This window comes from Megascapheus bottae, chromosome 17 (genome assembly GCF_031878675.1).
Source record: "Megascapheus bottae isolate mThoBot1 chromosome 17, mThoBot2.hap1, whole genome shotgun sequence".
In the NCBI taxonomy this organism is placed as follows: Eukaryota; Metazoa; Chordata; class Mammalia; order Rodentia; family Geomyidae; genus Megascapheus; species Megascapheus bottae.
In genome coordinates, this window is record NC_143525.1 from 18648289 (window position 1) to 18670379 (window position 22091).

Genomic DNA, 22091 nt, shown 5'->3' on the forward strand with positions numbered 1-22091 from the left:
GTCTTTTTTTAAATTTTTTATTGTAATTAATAAAAGGGTTACATGATATTTGCCAGATAGAAGGTGCATTAATTCACATACATTGATATCCTTTCACATGTCTTGGTAACCATTACCCTGCCCCCCATTAGCTTGTTTTTTTTTTTTTTAGTCATCTTAGTTCTTTTTTTTCCCAGGGCAGGGGTACATAGATAACTGACTTCAAAAGCAGGACCACAGCTCTAAGAGACCAGCTACCCACCAAAGGAAGGACAGGCTGCTGCAAGCTGTGCTTGCTGTGCCTGGACTCAGGGTGGTCAAAAGGGCTCTGGGGCTTTGCCCAGAGCTGAGACCTCCTGATTCCAGAAAAATCACTATATTTTCCTGGCCCTGTGAAGCTTTGTTGACACACACAGGCTGGCAAAGCTTGAGATGGGAAAATGGAGGAAGCCTCAATTCTAAAGCAATCACCATTACTACCACAGTGGCTTGGTAGTGAGGGAGCACTTTATAACTACAGAGTGGTCATTCCATCATGAAAGAGCACACGTCCCATATAAATAAAAGGCAAAAGATGGGGGGTGAACAAGGACACACTAAATGCACTAGCACAACGATGTTCATTGCAGCACTATTTACCATAGCAAAGATATGGAACAAACCCAGATATCCCTCAGTTGATGAGTGGATCAACAAGATGTGGTATTTGTACACAATGGAATTCTATGCTGCTGTCAGAAAGAATGACATTGCCCCATTTGTTAGGAACTGGAAAGACTTAGAAAAAATCATATTAAGTGAAGTAAGCCAGACTCAAAGGAACATAGGCCCAATACTCTCCCTCATTTGTCATAATCAGTAGAAACCTTGGGCTCTCCTAGCAGAGATTTGCAATAGAGCAAAACCTAGATACATAAGGCCATATAGAATGACGCTAAATGAAAGGACCTCTAGGATATAGAAACAAAAGCCATATAATGAGTGATTGTTGTCCTTAATGTACTATGTTATCTCTCATCTCTTCTGCTGTCCCTTGGTTATCTCATATCGTTACAGTATCTCACTGTGTTATCTGATATATTGGATATATTTGTATTTGGTTATTTGAAATTGGATAGGGAAGGGGGAATATAAGATGAGGGATGGGGGGTGGGGGGAGGGAAATGGGGACCAAGACATGAGAAAGGGTATCAATGTATGTGAATTAATGCACCTTCTATATAGCAAATAGTATGTAACTCTTCTATTAATTACAATAAAAATATATGAAAAAAACTGTACTTTGTCAGAGTTCTTAGCTCAATGAAAGAATTAACATTCTAGTGTTTAGAGAAGAATGCTGTTAAATCAGCCAATTGTCATACAATTTCTCTCAGCTATAGTGTTTTGAATAGAAACGACTGCATGATAACTTCAGTATGGGGTCTCATTCAGTCCCCCAAGAGGCAACTGCACAGGGGAATCCCTTAAAAGACTTCCACCCAGCCTGGTAAGGATTGATTGTTTCTGAGGCCTGCAGCAGTTTTCCATAGGAGCAAAAACTGAAGCAGAAGTTGACAGTAGACCAAGTGAGTATGTCTTGAAAGTGCAGCCAACAGAGATGAAGAGTAGATTACAGATTGCAGAGTGCATGTCAGTTAGATTCTGTGTGGGGATTTCCTTAGAAAAGATCAAAGACTCGCTGTTATGCAGGTAGGGGTTAATGAGCTAGCAAATTAGGGTTAATTAATGCAGCATCTTTAGTACCCACAGGCTAATGAAGTCCAGGGTTATTTGGATTATATTAACATCAAACAAAGTAGACTTTTAGGCCAAAAGCACTTAAAGAGTAATTTTGCTGGTTAAAGAACACACTATCTATGATTCTAGGTAAATACCACTGCATCACAATTAGTGCTAAACATTTCCATAAACATTAGGAGAAAATGATTAAAATGTAGTGACAATACTTCAAGAAAGACAATTGAAATCATTGTGGAGACTCTAATTATTGAGATTGTGTATAAGGAGCATATATGTGATTCTGTTGATATGCATGTAAATTATAGGTATATGTATATGTGTATACAAGTGTATGTATATATTAATTTTTTAAATTCTCCTTTAAATTACATACATTTTATGCCTTATTGGTTTGGGAAAATTACTGTAATTTGTGCCTTGCTTCTGAAGCACCACTTCCTTTTAGGGGAGGCAGATTTTCATAAAACGAATGACAAGGAAGCACTCAGAAGATTATTCAGTGATCTAAACAAACATGGCAGCAAAAAAGGCCTGATTGAGAGAAGTGAATTTTGCAATGTGCATTCAGAATTTTCTTTATTTTCGTAACTTCATTTATTGTATATGATGACTTGGTCAAAACCATGAGTAATAAATCTTTGCTAAAAAAAAAGAGGAGGTGGGTGAGGAAGTGGGAATTGGCACAGATGCTGAGATATTCTAATAGCTTGTTTTTAAGTGTTCATCATGTCCTGATTTTATGCATCAATCATCATGATAGCCTTTCAGAGATGAAAATCTCTAAACCTATGCTTTCGATTTAGGCAATGGCTTGCTGTGATTCAACTTGTATGATAAAGCAGCTAGGAGAAGAGAGACAGCTCTCCCTCTCGTCTTCCATCCTTCCTTCCTTCACCCCAGCAAATGACCCATGGGAGATTAAATCTAAAGAGAACTGAGTGAAAGGCTGTGGAAGAGAATAAATGCTTCTGCCTAGTATGGTTATGCAGGTGTTTATGCACAGGGACTTTTGGGAAAAAAAGGTAGGTAGGGCTGACAACTCTAGCTATGCTGCAGGCCAAGTCACATGCAAAGTTCTCCCTAGAGGTACTGTAGGGACCTTCGGGACAGGCTTGGAGAGCTCCTGCAGGTCCTGTCTGTGTGCATGGGAATTGACTGAAGAGGCTCAGAATGAGGGAGCCTTTGGTCATTTTGATTATGAACCAAAGCACAGGTTTGTTCCAGTAAGACCTGAGATGTACATAGCGGCACACATGAAATAGCATGAACTGTCACTAATTGTCTATTTCTTTTCCCACAAGGAGCTTTTTTGGTTTATGCGAAGGCAGTGCTCCTGAGAATCTGAGAGTCAGGCGAGTTAATTGGAGAGGATGTGGTGCTATAGCCAGAAAATTATGTTCCCCTAGACTTTCCTCGGAGGGCTTCTTTTTAACTTTGGCTGAGGGATATGTACAGATCTCTTATTGATACAAGCAAGAAAATCATGGCCAAGAAGCTACATGACAAGGACTCCTTTGATGAAGATGAGGTATTCCAGAAGAAACAAGGGGGAATATCAAGGAGCAAGTTAACATTCCTAGATAACAAGGCATAGGTTGGGGGTGAAGGGTGCAAGGGAGAGTCTGGTGTTCCCGTCAAGACTAAAAGATTGGCATTGCTTTTTTTCCCTAGGAAACTAATCTAAACAGCCATAGAGATGTCCCCACCACCACCACCAATACCACCTCCACCACCTCTTCCACAACCTGGGGTTCAGAGAGGGAAAGTGCTGGGTGTTATGGGATCTTTTCTTCCACAAAAACTTGGAACTGTTTCCTCTGACAAAGGCTTCAAGCCTTCCTTTTCAGAGAAAGGATGCACTGAGTAAACAGGGACAGGAGATTCCAAGTGGCTCTGTTCAAAAGGTCAACTCCTGGATCATTGGCTTCCAGTATCTAACTGCAGATCCTGACAGGGTCAGTCACAACAAGTTCTCTAAAAGCAGGTATGGCCCAGGCTGTTTGCAGAGCAAATAAATCCTGCCTTCCAAAAATAAAATGATTTTATCATTCTAGATGTCTGTGTTTACTATGTAGGTATGGTATTTAAACCTTATGGCTACCTGGGTGGTCAGTCTTATTCTTCCCAAATAACAGGTAACTAAGGCCCCAGGGACTAAAGAACTTCCACAAATTCAAAAACAATATTACTTAGGTTTTAATTTGCTTGTGAAAGAAATCCTAACTAAAATATAATGAAACCTGAAGTGGTAGAAAAGGTGAGGTGGCAGTTGATAGTACCACTTGGGATATGATGGAAAGAAGACCATGAGTTCTAGAACAACTTGGGCTATATAATAAGACATTGTCTCCAAACATATAATAGACTTTATGTAGGCTCCTCTATAGAGGACACTAAAGGACTTAAGGGTGCCTGTGCATCCTCTTCCTTCCCATCTGCTTTGCTCAATCACAATTTGACAAGTGTCAAACAATGGTAAGACATTGTTAAAGACAGTGATCACTAATTCCAACTCTATAATAATGGTCAGGAAATAACTCAGAAAGAAAAAAAAAACAGTTTCCCTCAGAAGGCCTGTCACCTAATTGGACCACAGAACAGGGAAGAGAATGCTGTCACTGTCTGACCATGGTTCTATGCAAAATCTGAGATGGGGCTTTAAACCAGTAATTCAAACCCAACAGAACCACAGGATGTAGAGGATCATCTAAAAACAAACCAAGAGGGTGGTTCTGTTATCAGAAACCCTTGTAAAACAAAGACAGGGGATCAAAGACTGAACTTAAACTAAACTTTGAGCCCCTAATTGCTATTCACCTATTCATAGATGCCATAAACCTAGAAACTTATCAGCTTTTCTTCATCCCAAAGCATTTTGCTGGTGCTTTTATTTCATTCAAGTCACATGGTAACATGTGGCTTTTTTGATCTGGACTCTTACAGGCAATCTCATGGTTCATGTATGAAATCTTTTGTGGAAAGGTATATGTGCATTTGTGAGTTGATCATTTCTGATTCTCTCACCTCATTGCAGGACCCATGCCAGAACACTCAGAGGAGATAAATGTACCTGTAGACCCTTCAAAGAGCCCAAGAGCCTGGAAAGCAAGAGACCACAAGACCAGGAAAGATAGCATCCTGGAAAGCAGATGAGGGATTGTTTTGTGCGGTTTCCCATGGCTCCACATTTTAATACCTATGCACAACTTCAGTGGACAAAGAGAAGGGACATTAAATGTGTTTGGAAGCAAGGCAAGCATGTCCTACACCACTAATTCTCTACCTGGGACACTTGTATCCAGAAACACTACTATACTCTTTTTAGGGAGGGAAGGAGATATTGATTTTTTTTTTTGCCTGAGCACTGTCCTTGGACTTTCTCAAGGCTAGAGCTCTACCACTTGAGCCTCAGCACCACTTCCGGCTTTTCTCTATGTATGTGGTACCGAGGAATCGAACCTGGGTCTTCATGCATGCTAGGCAAGCACTTTAACCACTAGGCCAAACTCCCGGCAGGGAGTGCTCAGTCCCTGAGCTCAAGCCCAGGACTGGCAAAAAAAAAAAAAAAGAGTCTCACGAGATATTGATTTTTATTTGGGCTTCTCACAGTGACTAGAACTGCTCTGCTTCAGAAACATTGTTCTTTTGCCAAGATGTTCATAGAAGAAAAATAAGAAAGCACCCAAAACAAGCTGTGTTTCCCATCTTGTTTAAAATGAGTTTGCCACCAAGAGAATATATAATCTGATCTGTTTTTTCATGTTCAACTATCCAAACATCCTCAGATTCACCTAGTCTAAACCACTTCTGCAGAAATACCAAACTGAAAACCCCCAAATAAGGAAAGGACACACACTTAATGGCCAGTTAGACCCTAAGGGAGATAGGACACAGGTCAATGGGATGGACTTGACTCAGAGAATTGGCCTATTTCCAGCCCTACATACCTGCCCTCTGGGCACCTGCTTTCTGAATTCAATCCAGCCCAGGCCAGGGCTGAATTTCTTTTGTGCAGGACCTGGTGCTTGAACTCAGGGCCTGGGCACTATCCCTGAGCCTTTTTTGGTTCTATCCCTTGGGCCATAGTGCCACATCTGCCTTTTCTGTTTATGTGGTAGTGAGGAATCAAACCCAGAATTTCATGCATGCTAGGCAAGTACTCTATCACTAAACTAGGCTGCATTTGACCTCAATACAGAGCCTGTACCTCCTGTCCTGCCCTTCTACTGGCTGCAAGCTGCTACATTCCAGCCTGTTTCTCTTCCCGATGTAAAGAACAATGTCCCCTCTGCCATGAGAAGTGTAAGCCCAACACCAGCCCCCCCCCACACACATACACAAAATCAGTCTTCGCTGCTTTGAATCCAGTCAGGAAAAGGCCTTATGAATCCATCTCCAAAATAAATAGCAAAAAAGCTAGGCTATAAATGTGACTCAAGAAAGTGGTTCAAGCGGTAGGGTAGTAACTTGAGCTGAAGAGCTCAGGGACAGCACCCAGGCCCAGAATTCAAGTTCCCTGACCAACAAATAAAATGTGACTGAGCTAAACAGGTTAACAAGTACAAAATCTTGACTTTACACAGCAGAACAGGAAAGAAAATCATTCCTTCTAGATTGCCCATAATCTCTAACGTGCTATACTGTTCTTGTGTAACATCAAATCAATATCCTGCTTTAAAGAAAAACTCATCTTATATGTAATATAATATGAATATATTTGTTATATATACACAAGTATATGTATATATATGTATATATGAGTTACTTTGAAAATTACAGTATAAGATTGAAAACTTACACCAACAGAGAGAGGAATGAGGCAATAATCAGGAAAGCAACTCCTTTCACAATAGCCTCAAAGAAAATAAAGTACCTAGGAATTAGCTTAACTAAGAATGTAAAGGACCTTTTTGATGAAAACTTTAAAATCCTAAAAAAGGAAATTAAAGCAGAACTAAGGAAATGGAAAAACCTCCCATGCTCCTGGATTGGAAGAATCAACATTGTGAAAATGAAAATCTTGCCAAGGGCTATCTACAAATTCAACGCAACACCCGTCAATATCCCAATGGCATTCTTTAAAGAAATAGAAGAGGCAATTCAAAATTTCATATGGAATAATAAAAGACCCCGTATAGCAAAAACACTTCTTAGCAGAAAGAACAGCGCTGGAGGAATTTCAATTCCAAACTTTAGACACTATTACAGGGCTGTAATTATCAAAACAGCTCGGTACTGGTACAAGAACATGCCTGAAGACCTATGGAATAGAACTGAGGACCCAGATATTAAACCACAGACCTATGACCACGTAATCTTTGACAAGGGAGCCAAAAAATAGAATGGAAGAAACACAGCCTCTTCAACAAGTTGTGCTGGCAGAACTCGTTAAGCACCTGCAGAAAACTAAAGTTGGATCCTTCTTTGTCACCCTGCACTAGAATTAACTCCAAATACATCAAAGACCTGGAGGTAAAAGCTGACACACTGAAAACTTTACAGGAAGGAATAGGAGATACACTAGGCCTCCTTGGCACAGGTCAAAACTTTCTTAATAAGGACCAAGAATCACAACAAATCCGAGAAAGGCTGGATAAGTGGGACTGCATTAAACTGCAGAGCTTCTGTATGGCAAAGGACATAGCTAGTAAATTAATTAGGAAGCCTACAGAGTGGGAGAAGATCTTCACCAACCAAACAACGGACAAAGGCCTCATATCTAAAATATATCAACAACTCAAAAAATTGAATCACTCCAAAACTAATCTCCAAAGTAACAACCATCCCATTAAAAAATGGGCCAAAGACTTAAAGAGAGTCTTCTCTGAACAAGAAACAAAAATGGCCTATAGACACATGAAGAAATGCTCAACATCTCTGGTCATAAAAGAAATGCAAATCAAAACAACTCTAAGATTCCACCTCACTCCAGTTAGAATGGCCAGGATCAGGAAAACGAATAATAACAGATGCTTGAGGGGATGTGGCCAGGAGGGATCACTACTACACTGTTGGTGGGAGTGCAAACTCATTCAACCACTATGGAAAGCAGTATGGCAGTGCCTCAAAAGGCTAAACATAGAACTTCCCTATGACCCAGCATTTACCCAACCATCCAGAATCTAGGGCATACTAAATCCACTAGCACAACAATGTTCATTGCAGCATTATTCACCATAGCAAAGATATGGAACCAACCTAGATGTCCCTCAGTTGATGAGTGGATCAACAAGTTGTGGTATTTGTACACAATGGAATTCTATGCTGCTGTCAGAAAAAAACGACATCGACCCATTTGTATGGAAATGCAAAGACTTAGAAAAAAATCCTATTAAGTGAAGTAAGCCAGACTCAAAGGAACTTAGGCTCAATGGTTTCCCTCATTTGTCATAATCAGTAGAAACCTTGGGCTCTACTAGCAGAGACCTGGAAAAGAGCAAACCCTTGATACATAAGGCCATATAGTATGAAGCGAATTGAAAGGACCTCCAGGATATTGAAACAAAAGCCAGATAACGAATGACTGTTGTCCTTAAAGTACTATGTTATTTCTCATTTCCTTTGCTGTCCCTTGGGTATCTCATATTGTTACAGTATCTCACTTTGTTATCTGATATATTGAATTTATTTGTATTTGGTTATTTGAAATTTGATAGGGAAGGGGGGAAAACCAAGATGGGGGGGTGGGGTGAGGGGAGTGTAATGTGTACCAAGACATGTGAAAGGGTATTAATGTATGTGAATTAATGCACCTTCTATCTGGCAAATATCATGAAACCCTTTTATTAATTACAATAAAAAATTAAAAAAAGATTGAAAACTGCCACAAATACTTGAAAGCTCTGTTCAGACAAGGTCAAACGTGGATGTTTTGCTCAGCCCATGGGAGGGGTAGGGCTGAATCCAAACCTTCATCCTGAATAGCGTGCTCCCAGGCTCACTTGTTCCAGCAGAAATATTGTAGTCATCATTGACTCTATGGTAAACCCAGCAAATGGAGTGGATGATTTTTGGCCAGGTGATAAAATTTTAAAGGAAATGAAAACACTGTGGGATAAATAATCATAATGTGTATTCTCAAGCTTACCACCCTAATTGGCTCACTTTTGTTTTTCTGGAAACCTACAACGAAAGGGAGAAAAATAATATCTCAGGAAAGGACTCCACGCTCCCAGAACTGAAATGGCATTTCTGCATAACTCCTGAGGTCCCAACCATGTCATTTCCTTGGGTAGTTCTGTCATGTCCCTCCTCACCACATGCTAGCATCTGGGGACATCCAGGTCTTTTGCCCAAATCCAGCCTAGCTGAGGGAAGAGGGACCCTACAGGAAGAAATGACCCCTGTTCTCCGGAAGAGGAGATGCGGGCCCTGGCCCTGTAAGGAGAGACTTGCTGCCATCCACAAGCCTAAGCCTTTCTGTTTTACGAACAAAGGTGTCAGTTTCATAAACAAACATGTCATAAACCAGGGGCGGGGCAGAGAACTCAGGGCACCAGATAGGAATCTACCAAAATGCTTTGTGTCTTGCCACGATTAGTGACTTCCCTTGACATATCCCTATTGCCTACAAGGTGCCTTTTACCTACCATGTCCCCTATGTATACCTTTGCAGCAGAGCTGCTATTCATATTGCTACAGTTGTGGCTGTCAGTTCAGACCAGGCCGATTCCACAGTGGACCCACAATCGGTTCTGGCCTAACTCTGATCGTGCTGGACCTACTGAGCCCAGGTCTTCACCCTCTTCTTACATCTCACCTGAACTTTCACCCATGCTAAAACGCCAGGTGGACCTGGGAGGCTTTGATTATCTAGGATCCTCTGCTCCATCTCAGATGTCTGCGGGACCTCAGGAGCCCACTCCCAGGATGCTCACATTGCGCAGGACAGATGCTGCTGCACAGCAACCTCCTGGGTCAGGTCAGTTTCCTGCTTCTCCTCAGGATCTCCCAGAGGAGTTGAGTCTGCAGGACAAACTCCCAGAGACAGTGCCAGAGCCAGGTGAGGACCACAAGCAGGCCATGCCTCGTCCACTCAAAAGTGACACACAGCACATTGCTCTAGCTGAGGCTTCAGAACAGCCATCACTGCAAATGCATGTTCCACCTCTGTACACTCAGAGAGCACAAGAAAAACCATTTGTTCTTTCACTCCAGACCCGGAAAAAGGATCTAGTCAGGGCGTGGCTACATCGGCAGAGACGGCAAGTACATGACCTTCTGGTAGGAACTGAAAACCAGTTTGCAGAATCGCAGCTAGATCCCAGTATAAATATGGCTTATGGTGACAGCATGCCTCAGAAAGCACAAGAGAAGGCAGATGAACTTCCAGAACACCTCGAGCAAGGTGAATCTTCTCAGTTCCAGCTGCACACCCATGCTCAAATCCCAGGGACTCCTGAGAAGCTCCAGTCCCTTGTGGCTCAGGAAGAAACCCTAGCACAACAGCATGTTAACAAAGAGGTTATTATGCCATTGGTGCATGAGGATGGACGTGTTCCATTTCCAAACAGCAATGAAACTCAGCATTCAACCTCACCAAATGTCACAGTTCAGCCTGCAGATGTGCAGATTACCTTCACCACTCCACGTCAGCAACAGACCCCAGCCCAGCCTCCAGGGAGACCTCAGCAGGAAGAACTGTCAACTACCCAAAAACAGGTGCCAGGTCAGCCTTCAGAGCTCCCAGTGTTTGGAGAACTTTTGGAAAGCCACCTGGAAGCCCCAGCTCAGCCTGAAAAGCCTTTGGAGGAAGTCACACCTCCAGTTAAGCAGGAGGCTCCCGTTCAAACTCCAGAGTCCCCCATGCAGGGCATAGATGCAAGTCGACAAAACCACCAGCTGACAGTTCACTCTCCCGGAGAGGCCCAAGCTCACCATGCCAATGTCTCCTATGTTACAGATAAGCCCCCAGATGTGACAGTGACCTTCACTTCAGTGCCTACCCAGGAGACTGAGTCATCTCTGGCCCCCAGTGAGACTCTGGCTGGTCCTACAGGTTATGGAGAAAAGGTAGAACCCTCTTTCAGTGAGCAAGAGCAAGCATCTCAGCCTTCTGAGTCTCTTGGAGAGAATCAGCCTTCTGGAATGCAGCCTGCAGCCCCAGCTCAGGCTTCAGAGCATGATGGGGAGTTTGAATCTTCTCTAACTCAGCAGGAAAAACCAGCTCAGTCTTCTGAGCAGCAGACCACTGCAGTACAATCCCTGCAGGGGACTCCAGCACAGCCTGGGCAAAAGACTCCAACTCAGAACCTGCAGGAAAACAAAACTCAGCTTCTACAGGAGACCCCAACTCAGCATCTGCAGGAAACCAAAACAAAGCTTCCACAAGATACCACAACTCAGCATCAGCGAGAGACACTGGCCCAGCCTATATGGAAGGCTGTAACTCAGCCTAAACAGAAGGCCCCAACTATGGCTCAGCCAAACACTCCAACTTGGCTGAAGCAGAGGACCTCAACTCAGCCTCACTGGAAGAATGTAACTCATCCTCCAACAGGACATCAGCCAATGTCATCATCTACAAAGGCTACACCTGGTACCACCCTGAACAATACTACAACTCTTCCTCCAAAGCAAAGGCCGGTGACACTTCCACATCCACACCGGATTCAGACTCAGCATCCAACCCTGACTCAAGTCACAGCTAAAACTTTGAGTCTGCAACGACGTACTACAACTCATTTTTCAACAACATCCACCACAGAAAATGCTTTAGTGGTGCACACTGAACACAATGCTCTTCCAAGCACCAACTTATGTGAGCTCTGTAACTGCCAAGACCAGACACTGTCCTGTGTGGATCTCAGCCCAGGGCAGAAGCTCCGCCACGTTCCCGTGCCAGATATCGACCCCAAGAAGCAACTTTTCACTGTCTTGCAAGTATCACTTACCTCCTTTGTGCTGGGCATTCTGCCTGACATTCTTGTCTCAAGATCTTCCTCTTCTCTCCAAACGTGATTGAGTGATGTTTACCTTTGGTTTTTTTCTTTTCTTATTATGTTTGGTCAGTCCTAGGGCTTTGATCTCAGGGCCTGGCACTGTTCCTGAGCTCCTCTGCTCAAGACTACTGCTTTAAAACTTTCAGTCACAGTCTTCCACTTTTCGAGTGATTAATGGAGATAAGAAGGTCATGGGCTTTTCTGACTGGGCTGGATTTGAACTGCAGTCCTCAGATCTCAGCTTCCTGGGTAGTTAGGGTTACAGACCTGAGCCACCCTGTGCTCTGTTGGCCTTTACTTTCCACTTCTCAACTTTCCTTGTCCTCCTCTTTGTATTGTATTCATTCTCCAGAATTTTATGAGGTTGCCCTTTGTCTTTCTCCAAGAAGATACTGATTCAAAGAAATTCACATGCACATAGAAAATCTTAGTATTTTCTAAAAGGAAGAATAGAGATAATCACTGACTGACAAAATTTGGGTATGAGTATAACAAACAGGACTGCACACTTTCTGTCCTAAATGATCATGACAGTGCTAGAAACAGAGCACTCAGGAAGGAAAACCGGTTTGTAAGAAAGGAGTTCAGTATTGGACATTTTTATTGGTAAACAGTCAGAAGGCTTGCAGCAAAATGGAAATAGTCTGCTAGGCAATTGAGAAGATTTAAATCTGCTCCACTTCACAACCAGAGAAAGTATATACAAACTGAGCAGGAGCATTATATTGATGAATAAGTAAAGATTAAGGTAATTCAAGAGTTTCTAGTAAACATCTGCTTTTACCAAGCAGTGACTCACACCTATAATCTTAGGTACTGATAAGGCTCAGCTCTGAGCATCATGAATCAAGCCTATCCTGTCACAAAGTTCATAAGGGTCGTATCTCAAATATTCTACCAAGAAACTACAAGTAATAGAGCACTACCCTTGAGTAAAAGAAGCTAGCACACAAAAAACATTTTTTTCAACCAATATTTTTATCTTTTCCTTTCCTTTCCTTTCTCCTCCTCCTCTTCCTTCTTCTTCTCCTCCTCCTCCTCCTCCTCCTCCTCCTCCTCCCCCTCCCCCTGTTCTTCTCCTTTTCCTCCTCCTCCTCCTCCTTTGTCGTCTTCTTCTTCTTCCTCTCTTTCTTGTTGACAAACCTATCCCTGAGCTATTTCACTCAATGCTAGTTGCACTCCAGTACTTGGAGCCATTGGGCCATTTCCAGGTTTTCTTGGTGGTTATTTGGAATTAAGGATCTCACAGTTTCTTGCCTAGGCTAGCTTGCAAGGTGATCATGAGATCTCAGCCTCCTGAGTAGCTAGGATTACAGGTGTAAGCCACTGGTGACTGGCCACTTTTTTCCTTCATTATTGTATAAACTATGGGGAAACTCATAGCTTCATAAAATAGAAAATGTGAGGTCTTTCTTTTGCATTTAATCATGCTTTCTGTGGTAGCAATGACTCTCTCATTCTGATCTTGCTATTCCTACTTATTTATGGTTATAAATTATGTCTCAATAGAATATTCCAAGGAAATGATATTTCTTATATTGAAGAAAATATATGGAGATTGTACCGTTGGACTGAGAAACTGTGAGTATATTCTCTCCAAATATAAATACAACACTGTACTGTTTAACACGTCTTCGTCCAGAATTTTTTTTTGTAGGTCATCAGGCTTGAGCTCGGCCGGGGCCATGTCCCCGAGCTCTTTAGCTCAAGGCTGTTGCCCTACCCCTGGGCCTGGGCAATGTCCCTGAGCTCTTCTGCTCAAGGTTACTGCCCTACTCCTTGAGCCTCAGCCCCTCTTCCCTTTTTGTAGTGGCTAATTAGAGATAAGTGTCTGGCTTTGACTCACGATCCTCAGATCTCAGCGTCCTGAGTAGCTAGGCTTACAGATGTGAGCCACTGTGCTTGGCTTTGGCCCCAAATTTTGAAGAGAATTCTTCTGAGAGACCCTCTACACCCTGATCAACCTCTACTGACTGAAATTCTGTAATTATTTGAAACATTAAGCTTCGTGGGTACTCAGGGTATTATTAAGTGTCAGAGTACTTGTCTCGCATGCATGATGACATCTTATTGCTATCATGAAAAATAAATTTCAAGGACCCTCTTTGAATTAAGTATATGGCAAGTTGAAGTTCTTCTCTATTGTGCAAGTGATGCATGCTTACATTCATCATGGATACAAATGAAATAACAGAGTAAAAAATATACCTGAAATGAGCATAGTAGAAAGATCTGTTTTCCCAGGCAGTTTTGTACCATTTATATATATATATATATATATATATATATATATATATATACATATATATGTACTACATTTACATATAATAGAATAGGTTTGTGGTATCATTTTTTACTGCCTGTTTACTTTTTATGTAAATGGTAACATCCTGCATCCTGAATATATCATGATATCTGCTTTGAATGTTAATGTTCCTGTACAAATATAAAAGATTATCCTATTCCTTTCATCTTCTGCATGATATTTCATAGTGTGGATGTCTCATGCTTGATTTAGTATCTCCCATAGTATTTATAGACCATGCCCAGTTAGCTTGTTGTATTCATGGCTACAATGAACATTCACATACATACTAGTTTGTGAACATGAAATGGTAATTGTCCTCAAGAAAGTTGTGCCACAATAAACTCTAGGCAACAGAAAATACCAGCCTTCTTTTTTCTATACTTTCTCCATTCAATATAGTCCCCAATGCTGGATGAATTTAGATCCAGAATGACCTTTCTATCTTCCAGAATTCTCAGCGAAAATCGGCTCACTGAATTACATAAGGATGCATTTGAAGGCCTCTTATCCCTTGAATATTTGTAAGTTAGTAAGTTTATCACATCATTAATATTTGTGGCTAATTATGTATAAAATATATATTCAGATTAATTACTGAAATCTCTGTAAGTTGTGCAAGTAATTCTGTCTGTCTCAGCTCATCTCTAATAAATACTTACTATTCATTATGAATTTAACTATACAGACACCACATAGATGGGGGAAAAGTGTCCTGAGAAAAATGGTAAGAAGACCTCGGCAATTGCTCGGCAATTGCTGATACTCATAAGAGAATGGTCTAAAAATACACAGATTGTCCAGGCACCGGTGGCTCATGCCTGTACTCCCAGCTAATCAGGAGGCTGAGCTATGAGGATCTCGATTCAAAGCCAGCTGGCACAAGAAATTCCATAACACTATTATCTCCAATTAAGTACTAGAAAACTAGAAGCGGTCCTGTGGTTCAATGGTAAAGCACTAGCCTTGTGAAAGCTCAATACAGTGACCAGGCTCTGAGTTCAAGCCCTAGGACTGGCAAAAAAAATAGAAGAGAGTATCAAGAAACTTATATAACACCAAAAAAAAGATTAGTTGCCTTATCAACTCTTCTCTGTTCTAAGGTGATGTCCAGTTTATTTTTGGTTTGTTTTTGCCAGTATTAGGGCTTAAAATCCAGGACTAGGCCCTGCCTATCCCTGAAATTTGTTTTCTCCATGCTAGAACTCTACTAAATTGAACCTCACAACCCCTTCTGGCTTTGTCTGTTTATGTGGGTACTGAGGGATCTGACCTATGGATTTCTGAATGCTAAGCAAGCACTCTAACACTAAGCCACCTTTCCAGTCTGATGGCTAGTTTTTTGTTGTTGGTAGTTTGTTTGTTTGTTTGTATTTTGTCAGGCCTGGCTTGAACTCAGGGCCTGCACACTGTCCTTGGGCTTTTTCAAGAGTAGAGCTCTGCCACTGGAGCCCCAGCACCACTTATGGTTTTTTCTATGTATGTGGTACTAAGGAATCGAACCCAGGACTTCATGCATGCTAGGCAAGCACGCTATCATTAAGCCAAATTCTCAGCCCCCTGATGGCAAGTTTTATATTGGCTTTTTGAGGTCTTTCTGCCCCAAACCTTTCAAACATGGTTTAGAAGAAAACTTCCGTGAATTCATCCCTCTGCTTTTCCTACCATGAAATGCATTACAAGATATTTATTCACACTAGCATGTATATCATCATCATTCACCAATGAAAAGGAGATGAAATTGACTGTGCCTAGATTGGCACACAAAGATGAGTAAATCAGGGACCTACTGTAAGAAATCACGGGCTTAAATGCTCAAACCACAGTGCATGCAGCAGAGGGCAAAAAAAGGTATACTTCCAGCAAAGAGCTGAATGTGAGGTATGGTTTGAAATGGTAGAACACTAGATTCTGAGTCAAAAAGCCTAGCAACAGTCCAAGGCCCTGAGTTCAAGCCCCAGAATAGGCCTATATGTTATACATAGAACAGGAATGCAATGAATATGTTACATGTCATATATATATATATATATATACAATATGTACAAAATATAGGACTTGCCAGGTGGAGTGGCTCATGCCTGTAATCCTAGCTCCTCAGGAGGCTGAGATCTGAGGGCCAAGGTTGAAAGCCACCTGGGCACAAAGGGACCTGAGACTCATCTCCCAGTTAACCTCGAGAAAATGGAAAGTGAGGCTTGGCTCGCAGGTAGGGCATAACCTTGAGCTGAAGGGCTCAGGGACAATGACCAGGCCCAGGGGTAGTGTGGTAGCCTTGAGCTCAAGAGCTCAAGAGTTCAGGCTCAGAGTTCGAGTCCCATGACCCACAAAAAACAATATCTAGGACTTGACAGTATAATTATATACACAACTCAAAACTTTGGACTTAAAGAATCAAGTATGATGAGAATATAAAATATTACCTAATTGTTCTTCTCCTCTCTTGAATGATTATCCAAAATTTTTCAGTATCTAAAGCTATGTATTTAGTTGATGGTAATCACTATAAAGAAGTATAACTCCTGTAGGTGTGCTCAGACTTAAGGAAGTTCAAATCCAAATCCAAAGGTTTGTTGTTTAAAACTGTTGCATGTTCAATATTTTCTGTCCTAAAGATTAATACTTATTCACCCTCATTGGTATCTAATAGTTTTGAGTGCACTATTTTCCTCTGTCTTTTTTCTAGAGATTTGTCCTGCAATAAAATACAGTCAATTGAAAGACGCACATTTGAACCATTGCCTTTTCTGAAGTTTGTGTAAGTTGCAAATAGAACTTTATAATATCACATATATCAGCTTATTTTGCAGCAGGATTAAAATGTTGCTAATGAAAAGTCACTATACATATATGTGTGTGTGTGTATGCATGTGTGTGTGTGTGTGTGTGTATGTGAAATTGTTTTAGACCAGCAAGGTTGAATGTAAGAACCATTACAAGTCAGACAAAAATCATTGCAATGGTTCTCAGCGAGTGAACTGCACCCACAAGACATTTGGCAACTGTGGATATGTTACAGACATTTAGTGGGCACACATGTCTACAGGGATACAGGTGTCCTAGTTGCATGTACAGGACAAGGCCCAAAGAATTGTACAGCCCATTATGTGATGGGAAAACCTGTTCTCCGTAAATGACAACCATTCAACACCTCATGTGTAAATATGGAAGCATAAATAAACAGCCAGTATTGTCCATAAAAAGATTTCTTTAAAGCATGGGGAAGGAAAGAATCTCGTTTCATTGTAAAATATGTCTGAAAAAATGTCTCTTTTCCTTCTCCTTTGGCTTATGTCTTTTTTTTTTTTTAGAAATCTTGGTTGCAATTTAATCACAGAACTAAGCTTTGGAACATTCCAGGCATGGCATGGAATGCCATTTTTACACTACATGTAAGTGGTATAGAAAATAAGCATGCTAAATTAAACACTATTTATGTGTTGAACATAATATCCTTATTATCTGGGTGTAAGAACTATATGAACTCTCAAAAGTATGTCTTTAGGACCCAGTCACTTTTCCCCCTTGTTTAAAGTATGTTCATTGTTATTATTAAGTAGTTTCTTTGTTGCTTTTTGGGGGGATAAGGGGTTATGAGGCTTGAGCTCAGCCTGTACACTGTCCCTGAGCTCATAGCTCATGGCTACTGGCCTACCCTTAAGGCAAGTCCCACTTCCCGTTTTCTATAGGTTAATTGCAGATAAGAGTCTCAGGTTCTTTTGTGCCTGGACTGGCTTTGAACTGTGATCCTCAGATCTCAGCTTCCTGAGTAGCTAGGATTACAGGTGTGAGTCACCCCACCCGGTTCCTTTAGTCAGTTTTTGCATGTGTAAATGCATTCAGTTCCCTGCATGTTATCATGCCTAGTTGTATTTTTAAATTTAGCTTCCACATATGAGAGACAACTAGTGTGCTATCTCTCTCTGCCTGGCTCACTTCACTGAACATGTTTATCTAGGTCCATCCATTTCCCTGCAAATGATACAATCTTATTCTTTCTAATGATGAGTAAAATTCTATTGTGTGTAGGTTCCACATTTTCTTGATCTCTACCCATCTGTTGAAGAGCATTTGGGCTGTTTCCATAACTTGGCTATTGTGAATAGTGTAGCAGAAAACATAAATGTGCCAATGTCCTTACCATATTCTGACTTTTGATGTTCTGGGTGGTTGCCCCCAAATTATAATCATTTTTTTTCAAATGAGGGTAAAAAATAAGGTATAGAAGGCTAGGAGACTCATATGACTAAGTCATACAACCGCCTGGTTTTGTTTTCCTACTTTGGCCAGGGCAACAGAAGACAGCAAGCAAGTAATCTTCAAATGATCTCTGACATGGGAGGCAATGGCTGCTATGATATGTGTGAGGCTAGTATTCATTGCTTCTGCATTGCAGAATAAATGCCTGACTACTCAAATGTCTGGGAGGCAGACACGCAGTGAGCAAAGTTGATCACCCAGTCCTTCACTGAGCAAAATGGTGTGGCTGCTTTCTCAGTGCCAATTTCTTGTAATGGTGACACAGGGCACTTCTCTGAGTCAGGTAGAATGTTATTTGTCAAATATGTGCCTCTGATGTTGTCAATTACTTTGTTCAATAGGAACCTCTGAGGTATAGAAAAAGATATACATTCAAAAACAAAATACATGGCTCCTGACTGAGTCTATACATTTTTCCTTCTTGAATACCTTAAACAAGAAATGTATTTTTAGTTCATTTCAGTTCAAAAATGGTATGTTGTAGCCAGGTGCAGTGGCTCACGCCTGTAATCCTAGCTACTCAGGAGGCTGAGATCTGAGGATCAAGGTTCAAAGCCAACCGGGCCACTTTAGTCTCAGGAGACTTTTATGTCCAAGTAGTCACCAGAAAACTGAAAGTGGCTGAAAGTGGAGCTGTGGCTCAAGGGGTAGGGCGGTTGCCTTGAGCTGAAAAGCTTAGGGATAACACCCTGGCCCAGAGTCCAAGCCCCAAGTCCAACCAAAACAAACAAACAAAAGAAAAGGGATGTTATTTGTCAGACATGGTAGAAAACACCTATAATCTAGCCTTGCTCAAGAAGTGTAGCCAGGCAATGAGTGCAATAGCCAGTGTAGGCTACATACCTAAAACTTCATCTCAGAAAGAAAAAAAAACCTCTGTTGTTCAATGTTGTGGAGAATATTATAATGAAAAGTGAAATTGTCCTCTAAACTTGTCTTTATGAAAGACTGTCTACTTGTGAATCAGTAAATTTGGATTCTTAACGTTTATTTGTGTTGGGGTGGCATGGGGGGCCCGGGCAGGGAGCACAGGCCCCAGAAACTCTGAAGCATGACACTTGGAGGTCCCTCCTGCCATCTGGCTCCAGGCCTCTCACTTCACGGCAGGTTCTGGCTCCCACCCATGGCCATCACTCAGTTTCGGCTATTTAAAGTTTGTACCTGCTTAGCAACAGTATTCTCATTCCTAAAGAGATTAATATGCAGGTCTGGCAGAGGAAGAAAATTAAGTGGAGACCAAATAACTTTGCCAACTACAGTTGATTATTCTTCAGTTCCAAAGCAGACAGAAGTGGAGGAGTGGACTTCCTGGGATGAAGATGCACCCACAAGTGTAAAGATTGAAGGAGGCAATGGCAACGTGGCATCACAACAAAATGCTTTGGAACAACTGGAACCTGACTATTTTAAGGACATGACACAAACTATAAGGAAAACTCAGAAAATTATTAACAAGAGAGAACCGTTAAATTTTGGCATCCGAGATGGTAGCACAGGTTTCTCCAGTAGACTAACAGCTACATAAGATATGCCTTCCATTCATCAGTTCTCTGAATTAGGTGACTTGGACCCTTGGCAAGAAAATACTAATACTTGGGAGGAGGAAGAAGATGCAGCCTGGCAAGCAGAAGAAGTTTTGAGGCAGCAGAAAATAGCAGACAGAGAAAAGAGAGCAGCAGAACAACAAAGAAAGAAAATGGAAAAGGAAGCACAGAGGCTAATGAAGAAGGAACAGAACAAAATTGGTGTGAAAATTTCATAACAAATACTCTTCAGATGTCATAGTGCCAGTAGGAGAAATCTGAGCTCCAGAACCCATGCAACATTTGTATGGATTTAAGAGCATTTATGGAATCCAAATACACTGCTTGATTTTAATGCATTCATCAGGCCATTCAGGAGACCAAGATTCTCCCAAAGTACTTAGTGATTGAGACTCAAAAGGACAGAAAAGATGTATGGAAGTATTTTCTTCAACATTTTCCAGACATATGACAATTGTTTCCTGTAGAAAAATTATTACAAATGGAATATATCAGTACCTCTCAAGCCAGTGTTTCTAGCTAAATAAATGAGTGTAAATAATTTTATGGTGAAAAAGAACTCTGCTATCTATGATGTTTTCCTTCAATGTGTATAATTATAAAATAAAGTTATATTTTTTTGTTTCCATGATCACCTGACCTAAATTAGACAGACTATAAGTAGGGATTTCACTTCCTTATTTTTGTTATAAGAAGCTGATGTTGGCATACGTTTACTCTAGTGAAAACGGGTATTGTTTTATATATCAATAAGGGATTTGATGGTTTTGGTTTTTAAGATGACATTAAATACAATAATTTTTTTATCAAAAATTTTTTTTTGTGTTGGTGGTGAATTGAGATGTAGCTGGAATCTCTATCAAGGTTGTCTATGCTGGCTTTGAATCTTGATCCTCAAATCTCAGCCTCTGAATAGCTTGAATTATAGGTATGAGCTTGCTTAGAAGGACTTATTTTCAAACATCTTTTCAGTTGTAAGTCACTGGTACACACCTATAATCCTAACTAATCAGTAGGCTGAGATCTGAGGATCCCATTTCAAAGCCAGCCCATGCAAAAAAGTTCATGAGACATGGGACCCTCACCTCCAATGAAACCTCAGTGAAAAAAACCCACAAAAAACAGAAGAACAAGTATGGCTGAAAGTGGTGGAATGCCAGGCTTCAGTGAAAAATTTCAGGGAAAAAGCCCACCCCCCGAGTTCAAGTCCCATAACTGACATCACACACACACACACACACACACACACACACACACACACACACACATGCTTGTAGTCACTTCATTGGTTGGCACAGTGCCAACTCTATGACTTTAGAAGCTGTTGGACTTTGCAAAGCAGAAAGTCTATATGTTATTGAGGAAAAGCCCTTACCCTTGCTAGCTGGTCTTGAGCACTAAGAGACAAGAGAAAAAGGAGTATAAATCAGGCCTTATCCATATTGAATTATTTACCCACTATAGAGTTTCAGTCATGCTACATTTTCAGGGAACATTCAGCTGATATCCCCAAAACAGCCTATTACTTTTCACTCAGTTCAGTAGCATTGGTTTTGTGTTGAGAACTGTAGGTACATAGAAGTTTGCACACTTCTGGATCTTTGTGGTTTGTACTAGAAGCCTGGTTTAGTCTCAACTATCCAATACCTCTCTACTCCTATACCTTTTCTTTTTCCATATTCTTTTCTAGAATTTTGGGAAGTTTCTAAATAAAGTCTGCTTTATGGATTGTAAGTGTGACCTAGAGTAAAGACTCTGATTTCCCTTAAACCTACAAGTTATAAACCAAATAAATGAATATAAAGTTTTTATGAAGACTAATTCAAATTGAAAAAGTTGATCATTTCAATTCCATTGCCATTTTCAGAATTCTCAATCGTAATCCTCTAACAGCTGTTGAAGATTCCTATCTTTTTAAATTGCCAGCATTAAAATACCTGTAAGTATTTCAGAGATAATTTCTGTTCTTCCTGATTAGGCTTTCCAAATGTTAAATATTTTTCAGTGAGCCTAAGAAAGTCATTTTTTTTTCATTTCTACTACTGGTTCTAGCACTTGAACTCAGGATCTGGGCTCTGTCCATGAGCTTCTTTTGCTCAAGGCTAACACTCTACAACATGAGCAACAGCACCACTTCCAGATTTTTCTGATAGTTTAGTGGAGATAATAGTCTTGCAAAATTTACTGCTCACACTGGATTCCAACCCTGATTCTCAAATCTCAACTTCCTGAGTAGATAGGATTACATTCTTGGGCCACCAGCACCTAGACTGAAAGTTAATTTTAGTTAATAGGTAATTGAATAAAACTTTTGGTAAA

At 40.9% G+C, this 22091-nt stretch overlaps 1 protein-coding gene, 1 long non-coding RNA gene and 1 pseudogene across 2 annotated transcripts in view; 2 read left to right on the forward strand and 1 right to left on the reverse strand.

Annotated features, from left to right (window-relative positions):
* The window catches only part of LOC150051238 (uncharacterized), a 93447-nt gene that overhangs the window by 53850 nt on the left and 17506 nt on the right, over positions 1 to 22091 (reverse strand). The window lies entirely within an intron of this gene.
* The window catches only part of LOC150051239 (leucine-rich repeat-containing protein 37A2-like), a 77013-nt gene that overhangs the window by 42601 nt on the left and 12321 nt on the right, over positions 1 to 22091 (forward strand). Inside the window, exons 3-6 of the mRNA XM_090351451.1 lie at positions 13173 to 13244; positions 16655 to 16726; positions 17280 to 17360; positions 21640 to 21711. Of these exons, the coding sequence (XP_090207577.1) occupies positions 13173 to 13244; positions 16655 to 16726; positions 17280 to 17360; positions 21640 to 21711 (297 nt within the window). The remainder of the gene's footprint in view (positions 1 to 13172; positions 13245 to 16654; positions 16727 to 17279; positions 17361 to 21639; positions 21712 to 22091) is intronic.
* LOC150051241 (receptor-binding cancer antigen expressed on SiSo cells pseudogene) lies at positions 19352 to 20058 on the forward strand (annotated as a pseudogene).